General features: G+C 52.7%; 5 protein-coding genes across 5 annotated transcripts; 2 read left to right on the top strand and 3 right to left on the bottom strand.

The window, feature by feature from the left end:
• Positions 1-424: 424 nt before the first annotated feature.
• On the top strand, positions 425-3,044 carry N7458_011588 (putative actin binding protein; the record flags this gene model as incomplete). The annotated part of the gene is made up of 4 exons (XM_056914970.1): positions 425-629; positions 697-884; positions 953-2,860; positions 2,958-3,044. 4 exons carry the CDS (start codon positions 425-427, stop codon positions 3,042-3,044), a joined length of 2,388 nt encoding a protein of 795 aa, XP_056759724.1.
• A 582-nt stretch (positions 3,045-3,626) lies between these two features.
• N7458_011587 (dynamin-related GTPase DNM1) lies at positions 3,627-6,160 on the top strand (the record flags this gene model as incomplete). The annotated part of the gene is given in 4 exon segments (XM_056914969.1): positions 3,627-3,725; positions 3,796-4,093; positions 4,105-5,783; positions 5,846-6,160. The coding sequence occupies 4 exon segments, from the start codon at positions 3,627-3,629 to the stop codon at positions 6,158-6,160; spliced, it is 2,391 nt and encodes a 796-aa protein (XP_056759723.1).
• A 333-nt stretch (positions 6,161-6,493) lies between these two features.
• On the bottom strand, positions 6,494-7,985 carry N7458_011586 (uncharacterized protein; the record flags this gene model as incomplete). The annotated part of the gene is made up of 4 exons (XM_056914968.1): positions 6,494-7,497; positions 7,560-7,576; positions 7,635-7,660; positions 7,731-7,985. 4 exons carry the CDS (start codon positions 7,983-7,985, stop codon positions 6,494-6,496), a joined length of 1,302 nt encoding a protein of 433 aa, XP_056759722.1.
• Positions 7,986-8,763: 778 nt separating this feature from the next.
• Positions 8,764-11,356, bottom strand: N7458_011585 (uncharacterized protein; the record flags this gene model as incomplete). The annotated part of the gene is made up of 3 exons (XM_056914967.1): positions 8,764-9,160; positions 9,189-10,543; positions 10,640-11,356. The coding sequence occupies 3 exons, from the start codon at positions 11,354-11,356 to the stop codon at positions 8,764-8,766; spliced, it is 2,469 nt and encodes an 822-aa protein (XP_056759721.1).
• A 374-nt stretch (positions 11,357-11,730) lies between these two features.
• N7458_011584 (ELMO/CED-12 family protein) lies at positions 11,731-14,023 on the bottom strand (the record flags this gene model as incomplete). Its single annotated transcript, XM_056914966.1, has 3 exons — positions 11,731-12,182; positions 12,263-13,640; positions 13,757-14,023. 3 exons carry the CDS (start codon positions 14,021-14,023, stop codon positions 11,731-11,733), a joined length of 2,097 nt encoding a protein of 698 aa, XP_056759720.1.
• Positions 14,024-14,414: the final 391 nt, after the last annotated feature.

Raw genomic sequence — 14,414 nt, 5'->3', positions numbered from 1 at the left:
CCCCAAAACACCGCCTTCTCCCCCCAAATCATCTCCACCTTTCCAGACCTTCTCACCTTTCATCCTACACACACCGTACCCTCTCTCCTCCTGTTACTAGCTTCCTTCTCATCGTCTTGTTCTGCTGCTTCTCAATCTCTCCCCCTTCAACTTCTTCTAGGTGGCATTCTCGCCCTCACAACGTCAGTCTGGAAATCCCTCCCACCTCCCCACTCCCCCCTCTAAGCAAACCAAAACCCCCCTCCTCCTCGCCGCCTACGTCAACTCTATTCTCCTCGTGGCCTTTACCAGCTCTCCACAAAATTGAACACCGTTACATCCCCACCTTCTCGATCAAAACCACATACCTGTGAAATGCGCATCGAGCTGACAATATATTCTATCCGGTAGCCCTCTTCACTGCCGCCTATATCCGCCAGAAATCATGGCATCCCTGAATCTCTCCACCAATGGTCCGTCGATATCGAAAAGCTACCAGTCGGTTGTCAACGCATCACTTCCGACTGGTAATGCCGCATCGCCAACCTATGGCTACTGGGCGGTCTTCTCTGTTTCAACCCCTCTTGTCAATGCCTTCCAACAAGATGCCGGTAACAAGGAGAGTGTCTTGAAGGTCCAGAGCTCGGGAGGTCGGTGCCCGTTTTCCCTCAGAAAGTCCTCGAGGCAATGGCGTTGACGCTAACAATTACTCCGTAGATGGTGAGCTGGAAGATCTCATCGAGGAATTCTCCGAAGGTCGCGTGCAATTTGCCTACGTGAAGGTGACAGACCCGAACACGGGGTTGCCTAAAAACGTTCTCATCGCCTGGTGCGGCGAGGGTGTACCGGAACGGACGAAGGGATATTTCACCAGTCATCTTGCCGCCATCGCCAAATTCCTACACGTGAGAAACTCTCTGCTACCTATATTGCTTCCTGTCGAAGTCCCCACTAACGTGAAACGATGGTTTAGGGGTACCATGTCCAGATCACAGCTCGGGCGGATGGTGACCTTTCCCCAGCGGGAATTGTTCAAAGAGTGGCTGACGCTTCGGGCGCCAAGTACTCCGCTGAATCCCAGGCACCCGTGGCCACGACCACGTCCACTTCGACCGGTCCTCGACCCCCAGTTGCCAGTAAGCCAGTCTTCACCCCCACCCGATCTGGTGGGATTGCCTCGACCCCGATCGCTCGCACCACTCCTTCTTCCTCCTCCGCCAAATTAGATGACGATGGCTGGGGTCCCGATGCTCCCCCTGTGACTCGCACGCAACTCGAGAAAGTCCAGCCCGCATATCAGCCCACTCGCGTGAATCTGCAGCAATTGAAGTCAGAAAATCAAACTCCGGCCCGCCAGGCACCCCCGCCGGCAACCCAGGATCGGGATGATGTAGTCCGAGGAGGATACCAGCCCATTGGCAAGGTCGACATTGCGGCTATTCGGAAACAAGCGGCTGAGTCTGGACAGCTGAAGGACGACCGACCTGCTCCGGTGAAAGGATCGTATGAGCCGATTGGCAAGGTCGATATCGCGGCCATTCGTGCACGAATGCAGAAGCCCGAGGAAACTGCGGATACGGAAGCTGCCCCCAGTCCGGCGCCTTTCAATGAACCTACAACGTTGCCTGAGCGGCCGGCCTCGAACCAGGCTGCTGGGCGCCTCACAAATCTTCCAAAGCCCAAGGTTGCCAACAAGTTTAGCTCTGGCCCATCATTCCCTGGCACGAAGCCACCTCTACCCGTCGGCATGGGTTCCTCGACTGCCAACGCCCCTATACAGATTGGTAGTGCCAGTCGAACATTCGCGGACCAAGGCGGCAAGACTCCTGCCCAGTTGTGGGCTGAGCGAAAGGCTAAGGAGCGCGGAGAGGCCGTTCCTGCGGTGGAATCGACTCCGCAACCCATTCAAAGCCAGACCAGTGGTCAGGGCGAGTGGAAGAGCTCCTACACCGGCAAGTCATGGGCCACTGTTCAAACGGTTCAAGATGCGTCTAGCTCGTCCCGCGCCGCGGATGTCAAGGCCTCTGAACCTTCTGAGCCTCGAGAAGCCGAGACCGCACCGTCATCACACGTCCAAGATATCCGTGGCCAGCTCGCTCACGACATTGCGCCGCCGGTTCCTCAAACAAGTCGCCCGGTTCCCCTGCCTGGTTTGTCCTCTGAACCAACCGAGCCCGAGCCCGAGGCCGAGCATGAAGAGCCCGAGCCCGTGGCTGAAGCTCAGCAGGTGCTGCCCACGCCGCCACCGCAGCCGCGCTCCCCAACTCCTCCCACCCCTCCTGTTCGCGAGAGCTCGCCTATCCGCGTGGCAATGCCCGTGGGTCGCGGTGTGGCCGATGCCCACGAAGAACAGCACTCCCCACCCCCCGCCATGCCCATTCAGAGCCTTCAGGAGGCAGTTCCGGATGAGAAGGACTTGGAGGACGATACTCATCACGATCTTGGCCGGGCTGCTGCCGAGGCTATCGTTGAGCCTACCGCTGGAGAACAATCTGCCGGTGGTATTCGAGCCATTGTCCAATTTGACTATGAGAAAGCGGAAGATAACGAAATCGAGCTTCGCGAAGGAGAGCATGTGACTGAGATCGAAATGGTTGATAAGGATTGGTGGCTAGGTGTCAACGTCCGTGGCGAACGGGGTCTTTTCCCTGGCAACTACGTTGAGATCATTGAAGGTGATGACCATGACGATACAGCTGCCGCTCACCATGTTCCCGAACCTGTGGCAGAGCCGGAGCCAGAGCCGGTGGCAGCCCCCGTCCAGGACGCAGCGGCAGCCAATGGAGGATCCCATAACCCCACTGCAACCGCACTATATGACTATGAGGCCGCGGAGGATAACGAGCTCAGCTTCCCCGAGGGAGCGAAGATTGTCAATGTGGTATGTACTGCGGCTTCCTCTTCTCTTTTTCTTTCAGCGTCCCATTGTGATTATCTACCATCACACCCTTTATGCCGTATGCTAATTCCCAAACTAGGAATTCCCCGACGACGACTGGTGGCTTGGAGAGTACCATGGAGCCCGTGGACTCTTCCCGGCTAACTATGTCGAGCTGGATAAATGAAAGCCCTATCTGGTGCCATGCGGGGCTGGCTAATTAGCTAGCCCAAGTGTCTTTCAGCTCGTGCAAATCCTAAGCGTGTGTGTATATAAAATAGCCTCGAATACATTCTTTACAAAAAAAAATCAATCTTACTGGGGACGCTGATCATGTCCATTTGCCATTGTTAATCTTGTGTATGTTCACAGTGCCTGCGCGTCGACTCTGGCATAAGGATTGGTGTTATGCTCGGGTCTACCTGAAACCAAGCAACTTGAATTGTAATAATAGACGAGAGATAGATTTACCTACCACTGTAGTACTCCTGTCGGCGTCCCGGTGAGTGTCCGAGCCGTGGAAAGGCAGCTCCTCCGACGTCATGCGCCCATTACATAATCCAACTGTCCGCCTTCATTGGAAATCACGTGATGTGCAAAAGCGCCCATAAACAAGTGCTGGCCCGAGGCCGATTCCGTGCCCGGCTTCGTGAGAGAGAGATCTTCGTTTGCGACCTCAAGGGCAGTCTCATCCTGCCGATATCCTCCCCTCTTTCTGAGCTACCACTGCCCTTGACCCTCGTGGATATCGGCCTGTCACTCTGCCAAAATGGCGTCGTTGGGCGATGACCTCTTGGTCACTGTGAACAAGCTCCAGGACTTGGTGTTCAACACTATTGGCAACGATTCCCTCGATCTGCCTCAGATTGTAAGCAATGACAACCTTTCATGGCTTCTGACACGGCCAAGTCGCGTCGTGGAACTAATGACGTCCCTAGGTTGTGGTTGGCTCTCAATCGTCTGGCAAGTCGTCCGTCCTAGAGAACATCGTGGGACGAGACTTCTTACCACGCGGTAGTGGAATCGTTACTCGGCGCCCCCTGATCCTCCAACTCATCAACATCCCCAGCGAGCGCCCCGACAGGCCCGAAAATGACGAGGTCCATGTCCCGCACACGCCCGCTAGCGTGGCCGGCCAACATGAATGGGCAGAGTTCCACCACCTCCCTGGTCGCAAGTTCGATGATTTCTCTATGGTGAAGCAAGAGATAGAGGCGGAGACAGCGCGCATTGCTGGTAGCAACAAGGGCATCAACCGGCAGCCGATCAACCTCAAGATCTTTTCCCCCACGTCTTGAACTTGACCTTGGTTGATCTGCCGGGCTTGACCAAGGTGCCGATTGGCGACCAGCCGTCTGATATCGAGAAGCAGACCCGCACTCTGATCTTGGAGTATATCGCCAAGCCGAACAGTATCATTCTCGCCGTGTCTCCCGCCAACGTGGACTTGGTAAACTCGGAGGCACTCAAACTAGCCCGCCAGGTGGATCCCATGGGCCGGAGGACGATCGGCGTCCTGTCTAAATTGGATTTGATGGATCATGGAACTAATGCTATGGACATTCTGTCGGGTCGCGTATATCCTTTGAAGCTGGGCTTCATCGGTGTTGTCAATCGCTCGCAGCAAGATATCCAATCTGGCAAATCGCTTTCGGAGGCTCTGCGCGCCGAAGCAGACTTCTTCCGTCACCACCCGGCGTATCGAAACATGGCCAATCGATGCGGCACTCAATTTCTGGCGAAGACATTGAACTCCACTTTGATGGCGCATATTCGAGACCGCCTGCCCGACATTAAGGCACGCCTCAATACGCTGATGGGCCAAACTCAGCAAGAGTTGGCAAGCTACGGAAACAAGCAGTTCAGCGGAAAGGAACATCGTGGATCTCTCATCCTGCAGCTCATGACCCGCTTTGCCTCATCATTCATCTCATCCATAGACGGTACCTCCTCTGAAATCTCAACCAAGGAGCTTTGTGGAGGTGCCCGAATTTACTATATCTTCAATGAGGTCTTTGGAAACTCCTTGGAGACGATTGACCCAACACACAACTTGACTGTCTCGGATATTAGAACTGCAATCCGCAACTCCACGGGTCCCCGACCCAGTCTGTTCGTGCCTGAGCTGGCCTTTGATCTTCTGGTTAAGCCTCAGATCAAGCTGCTGGAGGCGCCTGCTCAGCGGTGTGTGGAACTGGTATATGAGGAGCTCATCAAGATCTGTCACACCTGTGGCTCACAGGAACTCCTGCGGTTCCCCCGACTCCAGGGCAAGCTCATTGAAGTCGTGTCCGACCTTCTTCGTGAACGGTTGGGTCCCTGCGCCGGGTATGTGGAATCTCTGATCTCCATCCAGAGAGCCTACATCAACACCAACCATCCCAACTTCCCCGGTGCGGCGGCTGCTATGCAATCGATCATTCAGAACAGACAAGAGGAAGAGCGGAAGGCAATTCTTGCAGAGGAAAAACGCAAGCGTGAGAAGCGACGTCTGAAAGAGATCGGATCGGCTAATGGTGTTGCCGGCGCGCCAGATGACGAGGACGCACAGGCTGAATCCAAGTCGCACAACCTTCCTATCCGGAACCACTCTACAAAAGGCACGCGAAGCATGTCGCCCCATGTTGGACGGGTCACCGAGAATGGCATTGCTGCTACTTTGAATGGCCCCCAAGCGAACCATGCGGGCGGTTTCGGTGGCTCGCACACTACTCGCGATTCGTTCTTGAACTACTTCTTTGGCAAAGAAGGCGGCATTCCCAGTCCGGGACCATCGTCTCAGTCCAACCTGACACGATCGGTGGCCCATCACAGCGAGCCAAGCATTAGCCAGAGCCTTCGTCGCCCGGAGGTTCGTTCACCTGTTATGCCTTCTGAAGAATATCCAGCACCCCTAAGCGAGTATGGTGGTGATATTTCTGCTTTCGTGAGTGTTCAACTTCTTTAAATGTTGCATCGACCTTGACTAACATTCAACCCCACTACTAGCCTCATGAGAACGCAGAGCCAACCCTAACAGATCGCGAGATCCTCGAAACCGAGCTGATCCGTCGCCTCATTTCCTCTTATTTCAATATCGTACGAGAGACTATCGCCGACCAAGTACCAAAGGCCATCATGCATCTCCTAGTCAACCACAGCAAGGATGTTGTGCAGAACCGACTAGTCAGCGAGCTCTACAAGGAGGACCTCTTTGGCGAATTGTTGTACGAAGATGATGGCATTAAGGCTGAGCGGGAGAAGTGCGAGCGGCTCTTGGAGACTTACAAGGAAGCTGCCAAGATTGTGGGCGAAGTTCTATAGACCTGATGGGGTTACTTTGGTGGAAAGATCTCGTACCTTGTTTGAGTATCGCAATGTGGCCGTCTCCTTTCTTTCTTTTTTCTTAAGTTATGTGGATGTACAATTATTTTGGGCCTTTGATGCACATGTGCTGTTGATATACTCATGTCTCTCTTCTTTTTTTTTTCCTTCCGAGGATCATCTTCTCTTTTCTCCCCTTTGATTGATCCCATCGCTTCGTATGCTTGGATGTCTATATAGTCTAGTGTAGTTACATAAATGGCACTAGAGAGGGCTACTATGCTACCCAGGATTGACTTCGACTTATCCATGCTTCTTTGAACCAGTAGCGCCTCACTCGGTCTTTTTCAAGCTGGTCTTTCTCAGCCGTGCTCCCTCGAATCCATACAGACCACCACCAATGGTTACCAAAACTGCTCCGACAAGGACGCCGGATGCCAGATCATTGCCGAACAAGTAGATCGAGAGCAACAACGAAACGAGCTTGCGAATATTCAAAACCACCGTTACTGTCAGGGAAGAAGACTTGGCAGACAACAGATGAACTCCTCGAATGCAGACGTACTGCGTCAAAGCATTCATGAGCAGATATGCTAACTGAATCGGAATCTTGTCAAGTACAGATTCAATCGATTTGTGCTTTTGAGCGGCCGCCATGATAGAGAACAAATTATGATTCAACATGCTGGACGAACTTTGACTGGAATTCCCATGGGAAAGCGTTGAAAGCACCGAAGGAGTGGATGCCACGACTCGCCACTGTGATAATAGCTGCGGATAGCTGGTCAAGAACAAAGGCAGCGAGAGGGTGTGAGAGTAGAACAGAGCCTCCTTCCAGTGATCACGGCCATACGTCCCATACAGCCGGTCGGCGTAGATCCCCTGAAACGCTGACAAAATCATAGCCAAGGCAAGAATGCTGAATCCGGTGGCTGTGGTCATCAATGTCACATCGCTACTGGTTCCAATTTCGATGGACTGGCCCTTAGCCTGCGCATCGGCAAGCGCGGCGGCGGCGACGCCAGCCGTGAGCAAGGCTACAGCAAGAATTTGGCCGCGGGAATACCGTCTTCCATTATACGCATATCCAACGATCATAGAAGCCACCGGCCCACCAGATCGGAGAATGATATGAAGCGGGACGGAGATCTTATAGGCGAAGGCCCAATTGTTCAAAAGATTGACCGACGCGAAGTATGCGGTATAGATCATCCATGATCGGATTGGAATCGCTCGAGGGCTCACAAACAGGGCACGGGGACCGGCAGAGAAGGAGAGGAAATGCGGAAGAGTGAAGATGGCGCAAAGGATGAATTGGGCGAAGGTGATCAAGGGACCTATGCCGGGTTGGTTTAGATTAGACTGTGTACATTAGAGGGATCATTCAATAGATCCTTACCGGCTGTAGATTGCTCCCTGAAGCGCAAAATTAGGTTAGTTTCGCCTCTCAATTCGCAGCCACAGACAAACTTACTTGATGATAGCCTCAAGAGCAAAGACCTGAACGAGATGTCAGCCATCAGCTATCATCAGATCGCATCCAAGATAACAAACTCCACCAGGGACTCACGTTTGTGCAGCATCCTCCGAAAATGAGTGAAGCCATCAAGATCATGTTGGCCCAGGAGGGTACTGTCGCATGCGCCACCGCCGCCGTCATACCTGAATCCTTCTTCGCCTTGGAGGTTAGGGCGGCTGGCTTGAGCGTCGACTGCAGGGCCGTAGACCCATTTGCGTGGCCATTGGCCCTGCTGGGGGGTCTTATGACTTGCGGAGTCGCATAGGCATCCGGTCTTCGCTTCACAGCATCGGTATCATTGATCATCCTGAGTGGACCCGAGGTTAGTCGTGGTGGGCGTGGAGAAGACGAACGGCTCGTGTGAGGGGACGGACCTGCTCCGCAATCCCCTGCTCGGCGCGTCGGGGGTTCGGGCGTTCGTGAATTATTTCAGGGCCAGTCTTCTTTCGTTTTCGAGTTCATAGACGGTGTGATTTTGAGTCGGTTGATCGTTTGAACTGCCGCGCAGGATCCCAATGGACTGCAAAAGGTGACGTGGTCAGAATCAAAGCGGAGGAAAGCGAGATCGGCGGAGCGGCGGAGCGGCGTTTACTCGATTTCCTTTTTGGGCCAACCGCGGATAGCCCATTGGATTGCGAGGATTAACCTTAAATCAATTTCACGGGGATACACTATCTAGGTCTCTGCTACTTTAAGCATTCATTCAACTAGAGCTTATTGCCATAGGCAGGAACTAAGTAAGTAAGTAGCCCGTAGCAGCGTGACGATCATCGTGAGTCAATAATTGACCAGTCCGGGCTGTTCTGGGGAATAGATTCCTCGAATTTACTGGTCAGGATACTAGCATACTATTTCTGATCTTGTCTCTAGCCAGGTGATTTATATACGGCGATCAATTCAGAAGTATACAGGGCTACCTTCACATGCTTGATTTTCTGGAATTGAGATCCCCATCTCTGTACATGGCACCCTGGAAGCCCATTTTTATTGCTATCCGACCCTCGCCTTCACATAGACAGGTCGGGAGTGGCATTCATACTTCGTATCAAGGTCGTGTTTAATATAGAATTGACATCAGATAGGCTCAGTCGTCCACAATATCATCGTCACTGAGAATCAGTTTCTCTTCTTCTAACGCAGGAACCGGAGGCGCAAATGCGTTCATGTTGGCTTTAACTTCGGGCCGGGACAATGTCGGTGTGAGTTCATCGTCATCGTCGTCCATGTCCTCATCCAGACGTCCGTCTTGAATACTGGTAATTTGGTTGAGATGCCACCCATCAGGTTCCTTGCGGCGAATCTGAGCCATGTAGGGCAAGTGATGAAGTAGAGCATCTAGTCGCGACATCATAGTCACAGCCGAATGTAGGGGATCGTCATTCTCCTCCGCTCTGGAGTATCCCAGTCGAAGATTTGTCCAGGACTTGACACCGGCAGACTCGGCAGTAGGACCCGACCCGCGGGCAAGAAGCCGTGAATCGCTGGTTGGGTCCAGCATGTGTTTCAGACACGAGTCGACTAGACCCCTCGATCTCCTCTGTTCTCCTCCATAATCGTAACGAAGCCGGGTAAAACATCCGGTAGGCATCCCTCGGCTTGTTTCGTCCATTCACAGATGCCATTTTCCTGTTAACAGGGTACGGTAGAGCGAACAGAAGCCCACGAGCCGCAACCTGAAAGCTGATCTCGTCCTGTCGGAGCATATCGACTCCACCATTGAAATGGGTGGCGCCGATTCCAACGCCTGTTCTTGCACCATGTGAGGGCCTGCGATCCGCGCTGAGAATGTCGCAGTCGGACAACGCTTCAATGCACGCGTTGAAACTATCCGCAAAGGAACCGCCGTCACAGGACTGCGGGTAATTCTCATGTAAAGCAGAGATAAATGTGGAGATGTCAGTGCCCGTTTCATCAAGTAGCTCGTTGACTGCGACCTGTGAGACTTTAACACGACGGTGATAAGAGAGATGTTCTGGTGGTGAAAGCGGAATTGGGACATCACCGGGCATTAGACTAGGATCTAAGCGTTTATTATAGGCAATTTTGCCCACGGCATGAAACATCCCGAGACTTGCCTCTCGCTGGGAGATCATCTCGAGCGACTCTTGCTCCATCGGTGTCAGGGTAGATCCTCCCCGAGACTTTTTGGCTTTTGTGAGATTTCCGCTCCATTGCCCTGCCTTGTCGCCTTTCAGACAGAGGAACTCAAGTGCAGAGAGAGCACTGCGAATGTCTCCAATATCGGCAATCTTTTCCAGAACCGCAGATCCAGGGACTCGGGATCGCTGAGAGGTCCGGGCCTCTTTTTCAAGCACCAGTCGCAGGGCCTTTTGCATATATGTTGGTGCAATACTATTGAAGTCGATAATCGTAGTGCCAATGTGATTATACAAAGTAGGGCCGAGCAACCGATGCACCGTCAAATTGTCTGAGACAGATGATGCCGAGCTGAGCAGCGTTTCTGAAACGATCATCACAATGGGCGGGTGCATCCACCCACCCAGGGAATGTTCAGTAGAGGCGGCAAGATAGCGCTGTAAAGACGCTCGAAAGGCAGCAAGACTGGAGGAGTTTCTATTGAGTATTGTTGGAAACTCTTCGATAAGAAGGACGCGCTGACTTCGAGGATTTGCATCACGACTATCCTTGGACTCCACCGCGTCCTCGAGGTCTAGACCTCCAAACCGATCGCCACGACCGAGGAATTCCTCAAAGTGAGTGCTCACGGAGACGTATTCTTGCGCAGAAAACTCAGAGACTGATGGATTCCGCCATTCAATCAAATCGAAGCCAAGGGTTTCGGAAAGAAGTGTGATAGTGGTGGTCTTGCCGCTGCCTGCAGGGCCTCGCAAAACGAGTAACCTCTACTCCACTGTCAGTGAAACAAACTCGATTGATAGTCTGATTGTTCCACAACAAGAGGAAGACAATCCAACGTAACCTTAAACGAGCGCACTAACCTCTTTCCGCCTCCCTGCAAAAGCATCCTCCAACCATCTTTGTACATCCGACACTTTCCTTTTATGCACCGCCAACTCGTCCAAATTCATTGGGCCGAATCGCTGCGCCCACGGTCGTCGATCCACTTCCAACAACGAAGTTGGAGTAGGCGACTGGCGATGCGTCCCATTTGTTGACTCCGGTGGCATCACAAAACGCTTTGAAATATGACTCTTTGGCCGAGAGGCTGTCGTCTTCTTCGGCGCTGCTCGTCGTGTTTTGCTGGGACCGTGGGCAACAGGCGAGTCAATTTGCGTATCCGTCTTTCCTCCCGCCGTCAGATGTTGGGTAAATATCTCATCATAAGAATCGTAGTCGTCTTCAATTACATCGGCGTCAAGGGTCGTCTCCGGGGTGGGGGCGAGTGGGCGCTTCGCCTCGAATTTCTGGGTGGACCATCGCTGCGCTTCCGTTGCAGGTTGGAAAAAGGTATGAAGGGATTTGGACTTGATCGTCTGAGGGGATGAGGTTGGTTTCTTTGGCGACACTGATGACGATGGAGCTTGGGTGACTTTGGTTTTGCCCGCGCGTGTTTGAGAGTTTTTGGTCTTGGGGGGTGACGACAGCGCGATAGAGCTGGAAGTTGACAGGTCGAGGGAAGGAGACCGTGCTTCTAGTTCCCTTAATGAATCGTCATGGGTGGATCGGCGTTGTCTCTTGGAGGGACGACCGTCCATGATTGGGGCTCGGGGGAAGAATAGAAGCCGAAAGCACAGGAGGAACTGCTGCGCGTCCGATAAGCTTATGACGCCAACTGCCAGGATCCACCGCGTATCAGCTACGGCCAAATGAAACTCAACTCCAGAATCGACGTTCAATCCCAAAATAATAGTCCATTTATGTAATTAATAGATATTTCCGCAGAGGTTTGTATTCAACAGCCTGATACTATAATACCTTTTCACTCTCAAAGACACAACTCCAGTTCCAAGGTTCATAAGGTAATCTTACATATGGGTATAGGTATAGGTATATCGACAGGATTCCAACATCATCAGACAAGGAAGATAAAGAAAAAGCGCAAGAAGTTAGGGAAGGGTCTGATCCTTAGCTATGCACCACCAAAGACATCGTAATAGTAATCCTCGTCCAGCCCATCTCGCACAGGCACCGGAGGGGCTTCACCCGCAAAGGTGGCATCATCGAATCGGACATTGAGCAGTCGAATTTTCAGTCCATAGTTGCCAACAAGGTCGATCAGTTTGGTCGTCTCTGCCGTGATGGGCTGCTGGTTGAGAAGCATCAGCAGGCCATCAAGCCACTCAGATGCCACGCTGTGAGAAGCTGGTCGAAGGGTCAGAAGAACCACCTCCTTCTGGGTAGATTTGCTGCCCGTCCGTGTATGAGGGTGACTCTTCGAATGCCCTGTTGATGATTGCGCATAGCCATGAATGGTAATCTTCGTGGAAGCCTGGCGAGGTGTGGTCTTCACAGTGGCCGAGGATGCGTGATCGGGAGTGGTCGAGACATTAGATACTACGGAGGAGACGGTAGATAGATCGACTAGATACAGAGGTTAGCAAAACGCTTCATGACTGGATATTGAGGAAGAGGGCGTAAAAAGGAAAGTGTCAATAGCTTACTCTTCTCTGGCAGCGCATCCAGCTCTGGGGTTCGATCACCCACCGAATCAAACTCCCCAAAGTGAAGATATCGTCGGTTGTGAGACAGTTGAATATATTGATGCGAGGCAGTAGACCGAGCAGCAGTCCCTGTCTCCGTTTTGGAAGGGGGTTCCAGAGAGAACCAGGCGCCCTGAAGCAAGCATCGAATACGCTGCTCCTTGACAAACTGCAAGGCCTCGTGTTGGAGTTCCTCGCGGACCTGGCGCAAGTGCTGGCCCCACGCATCCTCATATGTGAGCTCCAGGAGCTCCATCTGCAGCTCCCGGAGCCGATGGTACTCGTAGTTCGCCAGCTCCTCCTCGATATCTTGTACATCCTTGGTCCGACCGGCACCGCCCACCACAGACTCTGTCAGAATGCGAACCAGCTCGACAATCTTGTCCAGATCCTCAGACTCCGCCGCAGTGGCTTTCCACAGGCGGAAAAAGGCCTGCAGCCCTGCGACATGCAATCGTGTCCAGTGCAGAAGTAGAGGCTTGAACAACTTATCAAAATGGGTCCGTGATTCCAACATCATGTAGTTCTTAGAATCATCCATCTCAGACTTGTCCACTTCAAAGTGTTCGTACAAGATGGAGGTCACGGCCAACGAGGCCCGGGCGATCGGACATCGTTGACGTGCTGGTTTGGTGGACTGCTCAAGGAGCATCTTCTGAAACTCATCCTGGTTGCTGCGTACGTAGTCCGCCAAATCCATCATGCCCAAGAATCCCACCTCTTGGAATTCGGTTGCAGGACTCTCCGACTCGAACCCTAGTCGGCGCCACTTGTCTGGGTGGTGTCGCTTGGATCGCTGTGTATCATTGCCATTCTCTGAAGTCTCGTCGACACCACCCTTGGTCGTATTGCTAGCCACGTAGATTCCCTTCAGCGCTCTCCGGTGCTCCGGTTTCTCTTGATTCAGGGGGATGTCTCTCCACTTGCGAAGAAGCACCTTTGTGAGCGACTGGAATTCAAGGAGCGGATGTGCCAGATCCTGAAGAGCCGAGTCCTGCATGAGCACATAGACCGCTCGGATCACTCCAAGGTCTTGCAGTTTCTGAATGAACTTGGGCCACTCGGCCTCGGAGTCGAAAGTGATCGAGTCGCGCATGAGAGAATTGATCAATTGGAGCGCATTGGCGCACAACGCGTGGTCAGCCGAGGACAGCCGACTCACGAGCATCTCCAAGAACTGAGGATAGATCGCAATGGCTGGCTTGAGGGCGCGGAAACCGAACAGGTCTGCTTCGGAGGCACGACTCCCGGTGTGAGGATGTGAGACGATGGAAACCAGAATGGACATGGCGCCGCGGAGGATGTTCACGAGGGGATGGGTGACAATCAGCTCGACAATCTATTTGCGACGATGCGATCATAGCAGCGATTAGCAGGTGGACGCGAACAAACTGAGAAATATCCCATATGACAAGACAAGCATTGGTGGCTGCTTAGGCCGGGCTGTAGTCTTACACGTTCAACTAACTCCTGGTCGACACATTCCCAGCCTTTATCGACTTCCAGCAAACGCGCAAAACTGGTGAGACTGTAGGCAAGAGTATTTCCACTGGCGTGCAGGGTCAGGTATCGCAGGCGCGTCAATCCACCCTCGACAATAAAGATGTCGGCAAACGAAGGGTCGCCGATGTTGCCCTGGAGCTTGAAGACGGCCATTTTGCGCACGGCATCCTCGTCGCTCCCCAGACGCTCCACCAATTCTGCGACATTGACAGTATCCATGGTCGTTGTAGGAAGTTGCCCCCAGCGCGTGTTGGGGTCTGGGAAAGGGACAAAGAGGCGTGGAGATTCGGGGAGGATCAGGGGGGCGTTGTGGGGCAAGTTGAGATTGGAGCTCGAGTCTAACCCTACGAACTACGAACTATGAACTGACAAAGATACGGGATATAGGCTATTCTACAAGAAATCTACCATTTGAGACACGAAAGTATAAATCAATGGATGGAATGAATTGTGTGAGTTTTATTAGTTACATTGAGGCCAAAGATAACATTCATAGGACTCATTCGTATTGTTTTGAGCCCGGCTTCAAGCCGGTGGAATTAAAAATATATGCATATCTCATTCATACATGAAGGCATCCATAAAAGAAGGGAGGAGGTTCAAGGTGAGG

The sequence above is a fragment of the Penicillium daleae genome (assembly GCF_028827525.1).
Source record: "Penicillium daleae strain IBT 16125 chromosome Unknown utg000009l_segment0_segment0, whole genome shotgun sequence".
NCBI classification, from domain to species: Eukaryota; Fungi; Ascomycota; class Eurotiomycetes; order Eurotiales; family Aspergillaceae; genus Penicillium; species Penicillium daleae.
The sequence above is the reverse complement of the archived record's forward strand: the minus strand, read 5'-3'. Positions and strand labels throughout refer to the sequence as shown.